The 20,050-nt window shown below is 37.3% G+C and overlaps 1 protein-coding gene across 1 annotated transcript in view; it reads right to left on the bottom strand.

Moving 5' to 3' along the window:
- Positions 1-13,911, bottom strand: part of LOC103923154 (desmoglein-4-like) — a 21,083-nt gene extending 7,172 nt beyond the window's left edge. The window contains exons 1-12 of the mRNA XM_009331433.1: positions 13,864-13,911; positions 7,126-7,161; positions 6,625-6,753; positions 5,768-5,923; positions 5,474-5,621; positions 4,403-4,566; positions 4,019-4,153; positions 3,273-3,458; positions 2,831-3,090; positions 1,771-1,913; positions 1,404-1,622; positions 4-216 (exon numbers count right to left, since the gene is read on the bottom strand). Of these exons, the coding sequence (XP_009329708.1) occupies positions 4-216; positions 1,404-1,622; positions 1,771-1,913; positions 2,831-3,090; positions 3,273-3,458; positions 4,019-4,153; positions 4,403-4,566; positions 5,474-5,621; positions 5,768-5,923; positions 6,625-6,753; positions 7,126-7,161; positions 13,864-13,911 (1,837 nt within the window). The remainder of the gene's footprint in view (positions 1-3; positions 217-1,403; positions 1,623-1,770; positions 1,914-2,830; positions 3,091-3,272; positions 3,459-4,018; positions 4,154-4,402; positions 4,567-5,473; positions 5,622-5,767; positions 5,924-6,624; positions 6,754-7,125; positions 7,162-13,863) is intronic.
- Between the last annotated feature and the right edge of the window lie 6,139 nt (positions 13,912-20,050).

Raw genomic sequence — 20,050 nt, forward strand, 5'->3', positions numbered from 1 at the left:
CACCGCCACCACCACCGCCGCCGCCACTGCCACCGCCACCAATGATAATTATTTCCGTGGCCTCACGGGTGCAGTAATTACGACTATCACACTGACAAGCTTGCACAGGAATTATATGTGGTTTAAGGCAGCGTCGGCCTTGGTTATCTCGTACACTGACATAGATCCTATAGATGTAAAAGTCAATGTTCTGACTCACTAGTTCTGCAGAGGAAGCTTCGGGGGAAAAAAAAGAGAAAAATATTTAGATTATAGTATTTACTAGAAATACTGTACAAATCTATAATGTTTGTGAGTAATGTTCATAGAACAGAAAGAAGACTAAGTGTTCCCATTCTAAGATCTTCAGTTAGTTATGCGTCTACAGTACTTATTCAAAGCTGAAACTTATGATATTCATCTATGCTAGTTTTTTCTTTTGGAAAACCTGAGCCAGATCAATCTAGTCATCACTTTTTAACCCGAGAAATATAAAAGGGGCAAATGCACTTTTTTATATCTACTGCTGCTTTTCCTGATTTTTATTTGCACAATTGTGAACATAAAAATTGCAATTTTATAAGGTTTTTGTTTCTCTCACAAGGAATTTACATGTGTTTTTCAAACGTTTTTTTCAGTAGTTTTAAAATATTTAAAGTTACACATTTTCATCTGTTTAGGACAAATAGGAGACACAAGAGTAGTTATAATTGTGATATTTACCATTTAATATAGTCTTCTATGCATATAGTAAGTTATGCAAATTCTGTCATTTAGTAATGTATGAGATTTGATTAATTCATTAGTTTGTCATGTCTTACTGGAGGAAACTGGAAAAGCTCCACTGGGCACTGACTAAAATGTTTTTCTTAGAAATACGAGTAAGTACAATTTGTACAATAAATTGCAAAAGCTGTAATCTTTATTTGCCATTTTCATATGCCTCTCATAAAAGTAAAGCTCTGCCAACTAATAACTTTATAATCTAATAAATAAATTTGAGAGTTTTGTCATACGCTTAGAATTTTTTAGATAATATAGAAATAAAAAGGTATCAAATTACTCCTTTTGAATTACCTCATCAGGTTTAGACCAATAGAGGTGCTTATCATAGCTATACTCAAGTAAAGTACAGTTTTGCTGCTCTGTTTTTATCAGTATATTTGTAGTTTCCTTTAAAAGATGATAACTAGATAAAACACGTAATGATTCTGTTTCTATTTCTGATATGATTTATATAGCTATATATATATATGTGCAAATCCAGAGCAACTTCTTGGATTCATGAGCATAAAATCACATTTAAGTGAGATTAGAATAGATTCTAATAACTGTTTTGTTATTAAAAGGTTATCCTAATCTGCTATCTTAGATAAGAGCTTATTACTGTGGTTTATTCTGTTATAAAATGTAGGTTAATTTACCATTTATTGATCTGATAATCCATGTAGTTTGAGGTTCACCATGTATGCTGAATGTAAAGGGGGGACCATATGGGTCACCATCCCTATCCTTTGCTGTGATAATCACTGATGGGGAATGCATACATACTTTCCTTAATTCAGTATTAATAGTTGGGCAGTTGTCATTGATGTCTTGTATTGAAAGCACAATGGTGCCAGTAGCAGTATATCGAGTAACCCCTGTAAAAAGAAGATATTTGTGGTCAGGAGAGAATATTGATACTATAAATAATGCAGTTCAAGTGGGAAAACTAGAAAGAGGAAAAAAAAGGAGAGAAATCTGGAACAAAGAGAGTTTTGTTTCAGAAAACTTAATCTCTTTTCTTACCTCTGGTGATAGCCAGAACCTCTGCTCTATACTGCCCATTGATTACATAGATTGATTCCCGGTCAATAACTTTGTTCAGTGTGATTTCACCAGTGTTTTGATTGATTCTGAACCAGGCAGCTGGATCACGTCCTATACTATATCTGTATTTGGTGAAGTAAAAATACTTTATGTTATGAATATATATATTGCATATTTATTTTGCAAACAATATTTGTCACTTTGGAATATTTTTCTTTAGGCTGCTGTAGGTCCTGTTGCATTTCACCTTGTTCAAGCAAAATTCCTGTAGACTTCAAAAGATGTAGACCAGAAAAATAATTAGGAATAAAGTAAATGCGTAGAAGTCCATTATATTTTGAAAGTGGTATCATAGTCTAAAAGTAAAATCTTTCTGGACCCTGTAAACCTTTACTAGAACCCTTGTGATATCAGTAGTTAAATCCACAGCTCTTTCTATAACATTCTACAGCTGTATTTGCTAACATATTTCTCTGTTTTATGAAAACTTTTCAAACCTTTGTAAATTGCATGTATTTATTTTTACATACATTAAAAAGCAAATTATGGTCCCATTAATTGTCATTAATTTCAGTAGAAATAAATGTAAAATTTTTTTTTTTTAAATTATAGAATGAGCTGGTAGTGACCTGTTCTATTCTGATTGTATAATATTGCCCATTACTGAGGTTTTCTGCTTGCTTTTTTAGAGATGCTAACAAATTCCCTATTTGTAGCAAACATTTCAAGAAAAAATATTCTTAGGTTGGGTTAGAAAAAAAACCTGTTCTCATTTATTTAAGTTACAGCATGTTAGAAAAATGATATTTTCTTTGTCTTGTGCACAAGCCTAAGGAAAGTAGGTCAGGAAACAAAAGCAATCATAGCATAAAAATGGGCTGAAGAATATACTGTTCTATTGCTATTATTCTATTGCTAATCTATTAACATTTTTTAAGTTGTTTTTTAAAGCACCCTTCAAAATACCTATTCTTCATCCCATTGAAATCTCAATTAAAAGAATTATTCCATCCAGGGAGTTAAGCAGAGCAGAGCTTACACAACATTTGATGCAATAGCTCCTGTGTCCTCATCGATGGCTGTGTATGTTCCCACAACATAATTCACTCTTGTGCTTTCTGATACAGAAAACACAACTGAGGATGGATGAAATCTTGGTGGTTCAATCACGTTTTTCACTTCTATTGTGAGGGGTGTTCCAGACATTTGGAAGTCACGCGCAACAGAGTGGTGGAAGGCAGCTACGTTCCTGACACCAATAATCAGTGAGTGAGTTTGGAGATATTCATAATTCAGTTCCTAAAAGATAAACCACAGAGAACTAGATAATAAATAAAAGTTCCTTTAACTTTATTTAAATATATTCTATTTTAAATGGTTGAGTGGCAGTGTTTTTACTGTTTGTTTAATTTTGTTAACAGTTAATTAAAACTATTTTAAGATTATTATTTCAACAGTTGAATCACAATATTTATCCATACCTTAATTACTCTAAGGATTCCTTGATTTGTAGCTCTATCTGTAACGATTTCAAACCAGTTATCTTCATTACCGGATAGAAAGAAAAACTCTGCTAACCAATTGTCTGTAAACTCTTCATCAGCATCCAGAGCTTGTATCCGTAGCAGATCTGAACTGAGTGAATTTTCTGAAATACTTGCTGAAAACTGGAATGACAGATAAATATCTGTTAGCAAACACTAAAATATATAATGTGAGGAAAACACAGCTGACTGCAGAGATTCTTTTGAAGGACGTCCTGCCCACAGTCCATGCCAACTTAATAAAAATCATGTGTTCTGGGTAAATTGTGATTCTGGTTGCAGATCTGAAGAGCTGTATCACCTCAAGTGTTTGCAGAGGCAGTTTAGAGGAAATGGATTTGTGCTTTCTATAAGAAAAGATCATACAAAGATTGGGTTAATCTACGTAATCTGGCCATATTGCATGGGTCTGGACACCTGAATGACTGGATTTCTCTGGATACAGAGAAGTCAGTGTCAGGATTGACTTATCTGAGTACAAAAATAGTCTACGTGTATGTTATCAGAATTGGTGTGCAAGTGACGGATTGGATTTTGAGCACGCTTCAAGGAGACAACCCTGTTAATCCAGTGGAGCATTCAAACGTGAAAGTGCTCTACCGGTTAGTAAGGGCTCTCTTATCAACTGGGTTTTTCAACAGGGTTTTAAAACAGTGATGTCACTTTTGGTATTAAAAACTTACAGAGCTCTGAGCAAGAGTTGGGAAGTTGTCATTGACATCAATAACTTTAACGTTACAGCTACAAAGGGATGATATTCCATCTGCAGCTCCATCCCGGTCTGATGCCTTCACAACAAGAGTGTAGCTACTATGTTGCTGTCACAGAAAGAGAAATGAGCATGTTAGAAGGACCACCTGTACGTCTTAAATGTTATAAATACTCACGTCTTGCTACTATTTCCTAATGTAGGAATTTGCCTTAGGCATTTTATTGTAACATATAGAAAAAATGCATTTCTCCCTTAATTTTTGCAAAAACCACAACCTTTCTCTTCCCCCCCCCACTCTCATAACACATATACACCACAACATCACGTTATTTAACTTTGGAAAGGGAAATGTTACCTCTCTGTCAAGATAATTTGCAAGATGGAGTTCTCCAGTATATTTATTCATAATGAACATGGGTGGACCTGAAGGTTCCTGACTCTCTATCTTGAAGGCAATTTTAGAATTCAAATGATTAGGTTCATCTGCATCTGATGCAATTATTTTCATCACCAGTGTGTCTAAAAATAAAAAAAATAATAATTAAAAAAGCAAATCAGAAAATCTGTTTTGTTCCTGCAAACAACTCATCAAGACAATGTTAAATCTTGGTGTATAAAAATGATAGAATGCTATCTATTCATTGATATTTACAAAGAAAAACAAAAGTTTAATTTTGTAGTACTGATTCTGGCTGAATGTTAATGACTTTAAAATGCATTAAAAATTAAGGTCAGATGGAGTAATACAGATTTTCACTGAACTTCTTTAAGTCACCATAGGGACTACGTAAAAAGAGTAAGTACTGAGCTTGTAGATATTCATGTAAAAAATCTCCACAGTTTTAAATGAGAATTTCTAGAAAGTAGAAAATAAGCATTATGCACCATCGCCTCAGTGCTATTTGCATCTCTAATGTTGATTGCTGTACTTTTAGTAAAAAGAACCATTTTAGTGGTTTAAGTAAGGGTTTATTTAGTAATATTCTACTGCAACTGCAATACACAGGCTACAAATACAAATATTTGAAATAGACAAAATGGGAAAAAACGTATTTTATATACCCTCAAAGGAAATAAGTGTAGGTGTAATGTTAATGTTTTTTAATGAGAAGGAATGAGCTGATGTATTTTAAATTTTCACATCTGAAAGAATTTGCATGATGGTATGGTTAGAAACTGGAACATTCAGCGTTCATGTGTGGGAGGAAAGGGAGAAGGAAACACGGCTGCTTAATTTTAGGCAATGAGCTTGGGCCCTGGCTTGAATAGCACTTGGAGAAGCATCTGCCGCTCCTTCCTCTGCCGTAGCCCTGGCCAATATATGTCATTACCTAAGAAAAAGTAGAATGAGCACCCCAGGTTTATATTAACTGTATTCAGGGAGCTTCACTAACTCTACTATAATAGGCATAACATAGTTACTTACTGTCCATACTGCTTTCTTCAATAGATCCTGTAAATACAGTTTGTGCAAATATAGGAGGGTTATCATTTATATCCAGAACTCTGACTCGAAGTTCAAGGGGTGGTTCCAAATCTATACCCGTCACTGAGTGTTTAGCAAAGCAACGTATCTAGATAAAGAGATTTACTCATTTTAAAACCAAAAGTGAAGTAAGCAAGGTAACAATCTGAAACAAATTAATTCGTCTCCTTCTGCTCTCCCTGCCCCACCCTGGTTCCATCATTATAGAGGTAAAAGAAAAAGGGGAGTACTTACAACAAATACTGGGGTTACTTCCCTATCCACTATTGATGTTATATTAATTTCTCCTGTTCTTGGGTTAACAACAAATATTCCATAGGGGGCACGATCAATTCCGACTCCAGAGATGCTGTATGTGATTGGATGCTTTTCTTCACAATCTGATCGGATCTACAAGAATAGGTAGTAATTATTTATGCCAGTTTACTGAGGACACCTGCAGGGCTTTTTTTCCTATTATTAGTTCCTGTAAAAAATTCTATATAATTTCAGTTTCTCAATGGCGTATCACAAGGTTCAATTGACAGAACCAATGGAAGACTTTTCTACATTTTGTCAGCCTAGAGATCCACCTCCCCTTAAGTGCTGGACAGGCTTTCTATTTCTCTTAAATCTTCTGGCAGGGAAGTGGAGAGAGAAACTTCTAAGAGTATCACACTGTGGCTGGACCTCAGTAAGGGTACGGTCATGGTGAGAGGATAGGAAGACATTTTCTTTGCTCTGTTGCCCACAGAAGTCATGCACTATCCTTGAACTTCTGCTCAGGGGTTTCTCAGGGTGAGAGAGAAAAGAAAAATACCGCGATCTAGCACACAGATGCTGCACACGAAGAGACTATAGTTGGAGCTGTCCGGGAAATAGACCGATGGCAATGTTCTAGGAAACCTTTGGTCACTCCTCAGCAGCCACACGGGTTCACCTTATGAGACTGTCTCAGCAGAGCTGGAAATATTGCATCATCTTTCTTTTATTCTACATTCCTTGCTTTGACTACTCTAAACAAATATACTTTTAAACCTCTCTGCTTTTATCAGCCTGTCTTTAGAAAAACTTCCTTGTCAGTGAACACTTTTGTTTTTCTTTCTACTTACTTTGGCAATTGGATTCCTCTTAGAATTATCTTCTCCTTCTCTACAAGCTGCAGCAAATTTGATCCATTCACGTTTTTGTCTTCTGAAGGTTTTCCATCTTGCCATTCCATTTTCATCCCATTCTTTTACCTTTGACAGAGAGTTCCAGTATCATATGACCAGTAACCTCAATCCATTTAAAATTAATACAGACATTTAGAATTGCCAACAATAAGAAAAAAATTTTATAGATCATGTGCTTTTTTATATGTCTGCAAGTCCCAAACTTTAAGACTGTACATGTTTACTTTAAAATTATTCCTGTGTAAGAGCTACTCATTTAGGTTCAGGAGAACTTCTCTTGAGAGGGTGAGCAGGTTATTACCTGCAACTGTTTAATATTTAAATATGTTTTCAATCTTCATGTTCAGAAATGTCTTAGTTCAGTATTTTCCATTTCATTTTTGCATTGTTTACATTTCATTTGATCGGTAAATCAGTTTCTAAAGAAATATATATTACCTTTACATGAAATCCTGTGCTGAAATCCAAGAGTACCTGCAAGAACAATACAAAGATTGGCATATAAAAATGCAGGGCAAAATGCAGTAAGCAAAACCCAACTGCCGTACATAGCTATACTGCAGGACTGGAGCAGTACTTTTTCTCAAGTCTATTGCAAGAGCCTATCTAGGCAGTAGCTACAGGATTTCCATAAATGACTTTATGCAATTCATTTTTTTCTATATCCATCACTTGAATTCCTCGACGTTAGCACCTTCAGAATTAATTGTGTCTTTCAAGGCAGAACTTTGAGTTTGAAAGGATGTGCCATAGCAAATTTCAAGTTATACCTACATCAAAATACAGCTTTCACACAGGTTTTTAGGTTGCAACACCTCAGCTGAAGAGGGAAGTGGTTGCAAGAGTTGTTACTAAACATGTGTCTAGGAAACTAGAAAAAGAGTATTTATTTATTCTAAAGAATGTATTCTTTATGCTTTATTTTTTCTTATTTAGAAAGTCCACAGTAGACCTGGAGTACCTATGTAGTTTAACCAAAAAGAACAAAAATGTTTTCTTAAGCTTCCCACTGAGGTTGAAGAGATTCAGTGTAAGAAGAGATTCAATGTAAGACGGAAAGCCAACTGCAGTCATCAGGCAGATTTCCCTGGAGTGCAGTGGGCTTTGATTTGAGGTCTAACTATGTGGCCAAAGTCTTCAGTAAATAAAGGTGGCAGGATCAGATGCAATATGTAATTACTTTAAAATTAAAATTAAAATAATAGAGAATCCTCAATTTCTTCATTAGCATAATTTAAAAGAAGGCACAGTTTAATTAACCTTGTACCTAAATAAGGTGTGAAAATGAAGTTCACTTGGTGAATGTACCTCTTCAGAGCATCTCTTTTGGGTTTAGGACCTGCCTCTGCTCTTTTCAGACAATAAAGGGTGAAGAATATGGGATTTACAGGACTGGATGCTTGCTTCATTCATCATTGGGAGAAATAAAATATCCAGGTGACTCAAAAAGTGCTGCAGGTTCTCTTTTCTCACCAGTTGTGGTTAACAGCTGTAGTTATCAATTTTCCACTTTCCTTATCGTTTCCCAGTACTATTCAATAGCTTTTTTTTTTTTGTCTGACATGTTTTATCTGGTGGGTTTTATGTCAGTTATACTTGGATAAAATCTGTGACAATCTTTTTCTCTATGGTAGCTTTACCTCATGGGACTTTCCTCACTTCAAATTTATTGCATTGTTCTGTCAAGGCTGGAAGATGGGCAGAGACTTTTTTCCACTTACTTCATGTTAAAACAACATTTTACATGCAACAGATTAATGAACAGCAGCTTCACCCTCCTTCCTGTCTCTTCCCCCTTTTCCCCATTTACCTATATGCCTTAAGAGGTTCACCATCTGTCATTTACAAAGCAATGTCTCCAATGATCTGATCTTGCCCAGAACATTCCCTGAGACCTCGGCACATAATGGCTGCCCTAATCTGCTTCTGAATGAGGGAATTTAGACTGTGGATTTGCCCATTCGGTGTGCATATACATTGAAATTTGTTGGACTATTCATGGAGTAAGGATTTTTTTTTCTTGGTTCTTTGAGCAAGCTATTGACAAAAATGGTTAAGAAAAGTACTCTGCAGGAAAATCATTACACTATATTCATGTTGTGCTAAAAGCATCAATACATCTTTTAATCTGAGTTTATGTCCTGGTGACTATTTAAATCTTCAGCTGCAGAATGGGGTTCAAATTCATGTGCAGCCATTACTCATCTCAGAGAAGGGACAAGATCAGACTCCATTTAAACTGCGGGGTTTTTTTCACCCCAGTGGGAGCTCAGGCCTGTCCTTTTATAATCCCCCTTGGACCTTGGGGAAACATGGGAGAGTAGAAATGGCAGATTACACCCTCACCAGAGAACCTGAGTGATGAAGTCCACCAGAAATAGCACTGATTCAACGTCTCTGACCAGGCAGAGCAGAGCCTCCTTGGGCGAGTACAGTGAAATCCTCTCCACCCTTAGGTTGAAATCCCTTCTGGCATGCAAGCAATTGTCTTGACCCAGAAAAGTATGGGTACACACCTCCCAGTGCAATGTTAGTGAATCTTGTCTACTGTCTGCATCCTGTGGCCTATTCTGTTATTTAACAGTGAAACTAATATCTCACATCCAGCCACATCCCTCTCATACTCAGCAGGCCTAACTGAAAAACTGTGTTGAGCATCTCTGCTATAAGAATTGTGCCTGTAAAGAATTCTGTTCTTTAAGGACATGAATATTCAGAAAAGATTTGATTTCAGGCTATAGGGAGTTCTGGTTTCAAGCAGTAAAGAATATACATTTTACACTGGAGTTTTATCCTTTGTTTTTGAGAACCAGTAATGGGAATGTCAGGAATTTGTTCATCAGCAATGCTGGGGATTGTAAATTTAGGCCCCATATTTCCACACTTGTCCCATGCTAACTAAGGAAAATCCCATTCTGCTACTTGTTGCTAATGGAAGATCTTGAAAGAAGTCTTGATGGTTTTGAATCCAGAGTCCTTAGTACCATTTGTCATATTTGAAAAGGCTGATCCGACGAACTTGATGCCTGTGTTTGGTATGTCTCTCTCAGTTACTGCCATGTTACAGGAAGGAGGGCAGGCAGACACCAGACAAAATTGCCTAGTTCACCAGTTAAACCTCAACAATTCTGGAGTGACGTCTATCCAACTTGATCCAGGGATGGAGGTTCCTCTGCCTCCCCAACTAATGTTTTCCGGTTCTCCAATACCACCAGCAGTTAGAAGGCTCCCCCCACCCCAGTTGTCTATTTCTAGTATCTCTCTGTGACGCAAACCCTTTTTTTCTAGTGCTATTTCCAGCAAAGAAATACTGTCTCCTAGCAGCTAACTCCAGCATGCTTCTAGGTAGTGAACAAGTTTCCCCTCTAAACTAGTATCCAAGTACAGTACTTTCCATAGATTCGGTGATTAACGATAATTAAAGCAATAGGAGCCACTGGAATGTGTGGGATGCATCCTGAGGACCTTGGGGTAGGCAAGCTGATCAGAATGATATCAAGATTTGCTGTCCAGTTAGTCTCCGAGAGATTGTGAAAAAATGGAAACTGCAGAGAAGCTAGGGGCTCATTGCACAAGCTGTTTCTGGTTTGAGTTGGGAGAGGCGCAGGCAGGCAATATGTTTATGGTGACTGTCGTCTGCACAGTGGCCTTCTGAAAGCTTGTCTTTTATTGTAATGATACAGAGCCTGAACTTTGTGTCCAAAATGACACCTTAGAGTCACACTGGAGTTATTCTGGATTTATTCTGATGTAACTGGGAACAGAATTAGGCCCATAGGATGTGTATAGTTCTTTGCACCTTCAAAGCAATTTACAAACAAGAATTAACTAATCATTAATTGACTGCCAAGCAATATTATACGCAATTATGGAATCCTCCCTCCTCCACCTACTCAAACCTAAATGACTGAACACGCCTTTAACATCTTCCCAGCATTATTCATATTGGATCTGCTTCTCTCTCTTTGAAGTCAACAGCGGTATTGTTATTGGCCTGGATGGGAGGAGTGCTGAGAACTCACACATATTATATTAGTCATCAGGGTGCCATGGTAGCTCTGGTTGTGTCAGCGTTTTGGGACTTCTATGTCTTTCTTACTCAGCCAAAGCTCTGACTAGCAAAGGGTTGAAATAACGAACCCTTCCCTTTATTCATTCTGTATCTCTTTAAAAAATGATAAATCAGTGCATATGAAATAATAAGAAGCAGAATTGAAACATAAGACACAACGTCATATTTTAAAAAGAAGCCATTTGATCACTTTTAAATCGAAACATGAATATGTTTTTGTCTATACTTTTCATTTTTGTAGGTCACTAATGAATGTGCTTCTTCCAATTTAAAGGGGAAGTGTTTCAGGATGATTTTTCTGGCATTTTGTTTTCTAATTCTGTGGAAGTCAGACGTTTCTATTGCTTCCTGTGTTAGGAATATACTGACATCAATATTTTGTATTGCACCCAGGAGGGAGAATCCATTGCTATTTCAGCAGAAGTATGACAATGCTTATGTCAGTAGAAGAATATATTCCAAAGTTTATTTATCTTAAAATATGTTTATTCAAAGAACTGACCACTTTGGGAAAGCTTCCACTGAGATTGTTTCTGTTCTGCTGAGTCATACAGATATAATGAATTTCCATACAATAACTGAGCTTAACCATTAGAAAAATGAACAGAAAAGTAATTTCAATACAGAGTGTATGCCATTATCATTCAAATTTGAGTTTTTCAAATTAGTCACGCTAAGTCTCCTCAGTAAATCTCCTCAATAAAACCTGAATTCTAATATAGTTTAGAGTGCTCTAGCTGCAAATGCATGTTTGCTTAGGGGCCATTTTTTGCTTAGGAATGTAAAACTGCAGACTTAAAAACCTAATCTTAGGTGATAATTCCTGGATTTGGAATTGCTTTAGTTCCTATTTCTACAACATTCTTTGGCAGAAGAGCTTGCAGGTTCCTGGCTACATCCTTGCAGATGTTTTGTATGCATATGCAAGGAGAGGATTTGGCCCCTTAATATTTTTATGTGCAACCAAGTTATGAGTAGGAGGTGTAACCATAGCCTGACAACTGGGGGGAAAAAAAAAAAAAGCATAGATAACACGTGGGAAAATGTAGCCAGACAACAGTGCATGTAAGAGATGTGGTGAATTTAAAATTATTAGCTGTCACATGATTGCTGGCAGGAGAAGAGTCATACCTGATCAAACAGGTTATTTCCATAAAACATGTCTGTGCAAGTATCACAAACATAACTCCCTTACTCATGAGAAAAACGCCTTTGAAGTCACGTGAGCAAGGGTTGCAGAATCAGTCCCACCAATGGTGAAATGCATATAGAAAATTATTAATTTCAGGGCTGGTAAGTTTTCTTTTTTTGAAAGTATAGTAGTGTACTAAAATATGTATAACTCCACAGCAATTTTATTTGATACAACTTATTAACAATATACTAACCAGACACACCATTCAGACAGGTGATTTTCATGGAAGATTAATCAAGCTGAAAACCCAGACTGTTTCTCAGAATACACTAAAATTGGATACATAATTTATAATTTATTTAATCCCTACAGTTTGTCCATCAGCTTTCTATAAAGCGCTGAAAGATGCTATTAAGCTGTACAGGCCACGCATAATAAGAACAACAATTGTTTCCTCTAGGCAGTAAAAGTTCAAAATTTGATAATCATCAAAACATAATGGCAGTTTTCACAATTGCTCCTTTTTCCTGACCCAACACATATCCTTCATCAGTCACAATTGTAATGATAATATACTGAAAGAATGAAAATGGCTCCAGAGCTGCCGAGAGAAGTAAAGCAGTAAAATCGCTTTTGAATGGACAGATCTTAGATACAGAGCAGTCAACGTTTTTTTGAACTTCAACACATCAGTTACCTCACCAGGTAACTGACTAAACTGAATAGTCACTAATGCTACATGAAAATCCAGAAGTGTTAGTGTGATGTGCAACTTGCCAATCTCAGAGACCTCTGCTCTGCGTTAAACAGGCAGAAACTCATCCGAACCATAGCTTGCTTTTGCCAAGTTTTGTTACTGTTTGCCTGGCAGCTGCCCTGTGTTGGTTAGTTCTACTTTACTGACTGCAGAGCTGCCACCTAAAATTAATGGATTATCTTTTCAAAGTAAGTTTTAGGATTTTGTATTCTATAACAACAAACACTTTTTCCCTGACTATAACATTTCTAGAGGGACCAGTAACAAGGAGTTTACAAACATTTACACTTACTAATACATTGTGTAAAACGAAAACCATAGAAGGACGTAACTGTAGTAGAAATCCTACTCTTTTCAATCTTCAGGGCCTTAAACCTCTACATAATTTTAGAAAAGCAGCACAGATGAGTAAAAATAATCCACACAAAAATCGGATTGCAGGAGAAGAAGGGCCTCCATAATTCTTTTAAGTACTTTCTGGATAATTTCCGTACCTTGATGAACACATTGTACAACTACGCCACTTGACTATAGCCACAACTTTCCTTTTACAGCGACACTTTCATCATGCATTCACTTGCTCAGCACGTGGAGGCTCAGACATTAATTCACTACAAGACAGGAATTCTTTGTAATGTGAAATAATAAGCCAAGTCTTGATTTTTGCTCAGCTAAGGTCTGCACTAAATTTCATATTTTTCTCTTAAATATAGCAGTAGGAATTGGTCAGCTCTGAAGCGCTCTTACTAATCAGTTTAAAAAAAGAGATTTACTCTTCATATTCCCTCAATTGATAAAAAAACCCAAAGACAATTGATAAAAAAATAAAGACAGAACCAAATAATATCCAGTCAAGTTATTAGGATTTTTATAATGATAAGATTTCTATTAATAACAGTCACTCCTTAAATAGTAGGCACAGACAACATTCACCTGAAAAGCCATGCATTAAACATAGAAAGTTACATATTGAACATCAACAGAGTACAGAAAGTCATAATCAAAAGAAACGTTTGTCAGCATTTAATGAAAAACTAAATTATTTGTATAGAACCTTCAGAAGTGCAGCTTAAAATAAGCACAACTTTATGCTAAATTTCACAAGATTTTTTCGGGGGGGTAGTTTACACTGTAAAATGTAATGCTATGCTGAGGAAGATTCAACTGGCATAATCACAGAGTTTACAAATATTGTTTTAAAATCTGACTTACCGATAAAAGGAACAGAAAAGCAGCTGTTCGGTGAGGGAGCCAATCCATGGCATCTGCCTTCTCGGATACAAGTCCAACTGAGTTATGGTTACAAGCCTGTTCCTTTTCCCCTCCCCCCCCCAACTCTGGTGTCTATTTAAAAAGACACTCGGTAGATGTCCTTATACTCAGCCCTTCAAGGTGTCTCTGCCTCCCTCTGAGGGAAGCACTGAAGATGCTGTATAACAGAGTGTCTTTCCCCACCCCAAAATCCTGGGCTGGTCTCGCCTGAAACGCTTGACAACATCATTATTGCTTGCAGGTAAAAGCTAAGAGACACACCTTAATTCTTATTGCACTGAAACCCTTTGTTGGATACGAACGGGTACATTTTAAAAACAGAAGGCAAGCTTTGCTGGGAAGATACCGAGTGATTTATAAATTGCTCACAATGTAAGGAACCATTAAAGTGGTAACTTATCATTGCTTTGGATGCAATTGCCAGTTTTCTCCTTGCACAGAGTATAATAGAAGAGCTTAATGAATATTACTGTAAAGAATATGGACTTTAAGAAATGCTTAGTTTGAATTAAAATGTAAGTCCATTTGTTTACTTCCAGGCGTGAAGAAGTCGGTTCCATGCACATCATTCACAGAAGTGCAGCACTCAGAGCAGAATGGCTTGTCATTAAAGAGGTAACATATTAATTTGGGGAAAAAAATAGTGGTTTATTCCCTAGGCCACAAGAATATCTGAAGCAGAGGAGGGAGACTTTCTGCTTTCACCAACTGCAAAGCCTCCTTATGCCATACCTTTCCCTTCCTATGGGTTGTGCTCTTGCTGACATGGTGGAGAGGGAGATGTAGCCATGCTCTGTGCCAGAGAAACTGGAGAGCTGCTCAAAACAACAGCAAAGGGAGGATGTGCTGCACAGCTCACTTCTGGCCCCATTTCGGATGGCAAGAGCATAAATATGTGAGGGACGGAGAAATCAAAGAGGATTCCCCACTTTGCTCAGCCATAGGTCCCTCTGTTCTGCAGCAGAGGTGTTATAGGTCCCTCCTTGCATCCTTGGGACACCTGAACCGCCCAGTAATGGGCAGAAAAAGATAAAGTGAGCTTCTGCTCTCCCACTGAACCTGGGAGGAGGGTGCGCGCTTCATCCCCGAAAGTGCAATACGACTGGTGTGCTCCTGAGCCTGCCAAGCCCACCACAGTGCTGGCCATGTCCCAGGGCTGAATTCAAGCTGGGAAAAGAGGGCTCAGCACCTCTGGGGTTACTCGGCATCTCCTGGGATGAGGCCCCATGCTCCTGCTGGGTAAGCTATTTCGCATGGGTGCTTTGCTGCCTTGCAGCTAGCTGGGGCTGCCAAAGCCAGTTGTGCATGTCCCTTATGTCACTCAGCTTTTGGTACTGAGCTCAACATGCCCAGCATTGAGTCAGTGAGGAAAACTGGGACAGGCAATATTAAATGGATCACATCTAGATTTTCCCTTTTCTGGGAAATTTTCAACAATCTGAAATTTGGTTTTGGATTAAGTAAAAATAAAAAGTTATTTGTTGTGCATATAAAATATTGATATTCTTTTATGAACCAAAGTATCTTATTTCAGAACTTTCGCTTAATCAAATATTCCAAAAGATGTGAATTTTAAAGCATTTAACCTTCTAGATTCTTCAAATGTTTGGTTTGGAGGGTTTATTTTTTTATTTTTGTAGAATTTTTAATGTCATTTTTGTATGGTTTTTAATGTTTCATACCATACTGATATCATCATTATTGCAGTAACATAAAATATCCATATTACTAATGCAATAGTCAGTGGTTGAAGTGGGCCAGTATTCTGGCATTTCAGAGTTAGTTCTATACTTTCTATGTAGGGGAAATACATAGAATAAGGGCAAACACGGCTTCAGAATGAGTAGTTCTCAAACTTCTCTACAGACCTTCAGGGAATTGGGTCAGTAGACTATTTTTGGAGTATCCTTGAAAGAAGATTGATAAAACTTATTTTATTTAGATTATTGAGAAATCACTGCATGTGAAAGCTACATAGGAGCCTTGATAAGAAACCAAGAAAGGCTGAAAGCGTGCATCACTCAAAACCGCTCCTGGCAGTTCTGAATTTCCATTTTGACGACTGGATAGAAGAAGTTACTTCTTGCAAATGTAAAATACATATGTTCTTTTACAGACCAAAATATCTCAATTTTGTTGTGTCAATTTTTTTATTATAACAGAAGATAATTCAATCTACAAAAGATGATAAAATGCCTCAGACAACAATAATAGTCCCAGCAAAAGTGAAAACAGCTGTTACACTATATCTCTCTGTGCCGTATCTCATTATGAATAAGAGTGCACATGGACTTGTCAGAAAAGATAAATAAGAGCAATTGTTCAATGGGAAAACTTGTCACGTAACTTCAAATAGGATTTCAAAACAAAAGTTCAAACTTTCAAAAATATAATTTTCACATTAATAATTTAAAAAAATAGTTTAGTCTAAGCAAAAATGACCGAAAAAGGTACAGTAGTTTGATCTATCTTGAAGAAGGAGTCCTAAACCACTGACCATTACCTTTTGGGAATGCTGGAGTTAATAAGACAGAATTAGTGGCAGCCACCTAACAGTCATTTTGTGCTTTTCTTTCCTTTACATTTTTTATGAAGATTTTTGTGTTTTTTCTCTTACCCCTGTTAGCACCTTACAGAACAGCAGAGGAAAGGGCCTTGGATCATTGTGTAAAGAGAGCTGTATAATTCAAAATATAATTGGCATATAATGCAGTTAATTAAAATTTCACTTTTATTTTCATGGAAAGATTTTCAAACATATTTTAGTGTCTAAAAGTTCAGTCAGTCACTTACTGATATTGCAAAGCCAGCTAAGAATCCAGTTCCTAGTGACTTCCATTTGTGCGAGGTAACTACGTGTTTGAGTGTTTTAGAAATCATCCTTTTCCTATTGCAGTGGTCTCATTACTTTTAAAACATTGTTCCTGAGTCATTTTTTAAAATGGGGTGTAAGCTTCTAAGTCTCCTGCTTCATCAGTATTTGATGCAGCCTACTCTCACACAAATATATATATACATATATATGTATATACACTTCAGTCAACTTTCCGAGCACCTCACAGGAAAATGTTTGGTCCTGCACCTCTCCTGGCACAGTCCCCAATACGACTTACACCTGCCCCTGTCCTGGAGCTCAGAGGGGGGGGCTTTTGCCCCAGGTCAGCAATGAGCAAGTCCCTCAGTCGAGGGTCAGTTGCTGTCCTCACTGGGTCGGTGCCCACTCAGTGCCTTTCTGAATTTCAAAATAAATAAATCTGCTCCACACTCAGAAAGGCTGCTTTACTTCCTGACTCTAAATATAATTTATTTTCATACTTAAAGAGATTGGAGAGACATTCTTTTTTAACATTTCCCATGGTGCACAATATGCAAGAGCAAAAAAGAGCTTCACGGGACCTAGAAAAAAAAGAACAGGAAATAACAAAGAATGACATGATGAAGTAATAATAAATACCTTCATTACAGAAAAGCTAGGGATATTTGTGTATTCTCATAAAATTTTGGTACTCTTCAAATTTTGGTATTCTGAGAACAATTTAGGTAATGTTCTCAGGTAACCCTTCTATAAAATGGCCAGGTCTCACAGACACAAAGGTTGATTTTTTTCTCAGAACCTGTAAGATGTCCAGTGAGAGGGACACACGCAGAAAAGTTGGTGGTGTAAGATACATATAAAAGCAGTAATAACAATAATACAGTGCTGCTCTGTGCATTTAATTTCAACAGAAACTTTCTTAATGTTTAGATGGCTAAGTACAACTTTTGTGTCTCATCTAGATGGTAAAACATAATAACATTTTTCACTCGATAAAATTTGTGGCAATACTGTGATTATTAATTGCAACTCTAAACTGGTGCTCTTCATTGAACAAAACTGACCAACACACTATCTGTCATTTGCAAAACGCATGAAAATGGAATCAATACGGTCTGAAGTTATCCACAAGCCTGTTCTTGCTACAGACGGGTTGAAGAATCAGTATCATCCTACAGTGTGATATGACTACAAAAGGAAAGGCTGTATGATTTTTTTTGGCTTGTTTGTGTCACAGGTGAAGGAGGCGGTAGTCACTGATGATGAAGAGATAACTGAATTGCAGATAAGAAATTCCAACTGGCATAAATCCATCTCCAGCACTTGCTTCAGTGTGGGGGCTGGCGAAAAGCCTTGCTCAAGGAGAGGTAATCACTGGCTCCCAAGACCCCCTCCCTTCAGGACGAGTGATGAGGTTACCACGTGGGAATGCTAAAGGGCTCAGGGAAATGGGGTGTCAGACCGGGTACCTCAATCAGATGTATGTTGTAGGTATTTTCATACATCGCTAACATTAATGTTCCTGTAGGCTAGAGCTCACAACCTTAACTCAAGAGTTGTACTATAAGGGGAAAACACATGAAAGAAACTAAATGTGCCTTTAAAAGTAAGCATAGTACAATCTGGGATGATAAACCCAGAACTGACATGCATAAATTCATCATGATTGTATCAGACCGTTACAGAGCAGGCTAATGTGGATGTCTTAACTGAATTTTTAAATTAAAAGATTTATCACTTTTAATTTATTCCCTTTAGTTCTTCAGTTTCATAATATTGATCACATCTTGTAAAGTTTCTCTTTTTTATTAATATTTATTTTTCAATTTAACTTTTTTTTTTGCTTTGCTTCACTTCAGCCTGTTTTTCTAGGGGGAGTTTCATTATGATTTTTTGTTTGGTTTTTCTAGAAGTTTATGTTAAATATTTTCCCAGTTTTTCTTTCTTAACTAAGCATATGTATTTATACAATTTTATATTACCCACGACTGTAAAAAACATGCATATGCTCACTTGTGTGAGAGGCTGCATATAATTTTCAGATTTCCTAAATGGCTTAAACCCTGTGCTTTTTAAAGATACTAAACATCCAGAGCAGATGATGGCAGGAAGGAAGAGCTGCGGGTGCCAAGCCAGGGGCAGAGGATGGGTAGGACAGCCCCTTTGGGCTGTAGCAAGGGCTTGGATCTACATGAGATAACCATGAACACACCCCCTAATACTGCAGTCTCAGACTTAGCCTTGAGTCAAAGTCTCTTGTGTGGGAAGTGAAAAACCCCAACAACTTAAATAATTAAACTTTTCTGCTGTAGCTTTACTGTCTTGATTAAAGGAAGCATGTTTCCCCAGCACTTACCTGGAGGATCTGTCATTCCTAAGTCAATACAGACCTCCATTCTGAAAGAGGAAGCCAGCCTAAGACTTTCTTAAACTATCTGTTTTCTGCCAGGCACCCAGGAATGTAGATTTAAATTATTTTATCAATGCTATATTCAGATCTACATGGAAGGCTAAAGAAGAGAGTTTCTGTAACAGCAGGAGAAGGCAGATGGGAAATGCCAGTAGCTCTATCAAAGCAGCGGATGAGGAAGTCAGCACCATTCGCCTATTTTAATATGAGGAACTCAAGGCACAGAAAGATTAAGTGACTTGTCTGAAATACCTCAGCAAAGGAGGGACAGGACTCTGTCTCACCTGCTGCACTTTAAGATATCTTACAAGTGGCATATAGCAATGCACTCACCTCTGATATATCTTATTTTACATTTATGGAGTGGGAGCTCCTGGGAATTACTTGACAGGTAAGGCACACAGACACACTTTGCAATGCTTAATGATATACAGGTCCATGTTTCATTGTATACTTTATGTTTTGATATGTTTTGGGACTCTCACTTGAATATCATCAGGGTCACTGTTGTTGCTGATAAAATTTTTACCGAGTACGGGCTTCTCCTGTCAAGATTATTTCAGACTGCTAAGCATCCATTTCAGTCCAAAAGAAGTTCTCTCTAACAAAAAGAGTTGCTAGGATGGATAGTATCTCTTATTATCAGCCTGTCCTGGTTTCGGCTGGGATACAGTTAATTTTCTTCCTAGTAGCTGGTACAGTGCTGTGTTGTGGATTTAGGATGAGAATAATGTTGATAACACACCGATGTTTTAGTTGTTGCTAGGTAATGCTTACACGAGTGAAGGACTTTTCAGCTTCCCATGCTCTACCGACTGAGAAGGCTGGAGGTGCACCAGAAGCTGGGAGGGGGCAGAGCCAGGACAGCTGACCCAAACTGGCCAAAGGGACATTCCATATCA

This window comes from Pygoscelis adeliae, unplaced genomic scaffold (genome assembly GCF_000699105.1).
Source record: "Pygoscelis adeliae isolate BGI_AS28 unplaced genomic scaffold, ASM69910v1 Scaffold108, whole genome shotgun sequence".
In the NCBI taxonomy this organism is placed as follows: Eukaryota; Metazoa; Chordata; class Aves; order Sphenisciformes; family Spheniscidae; genus Pygoscelis; species Pygoscelis adeliae.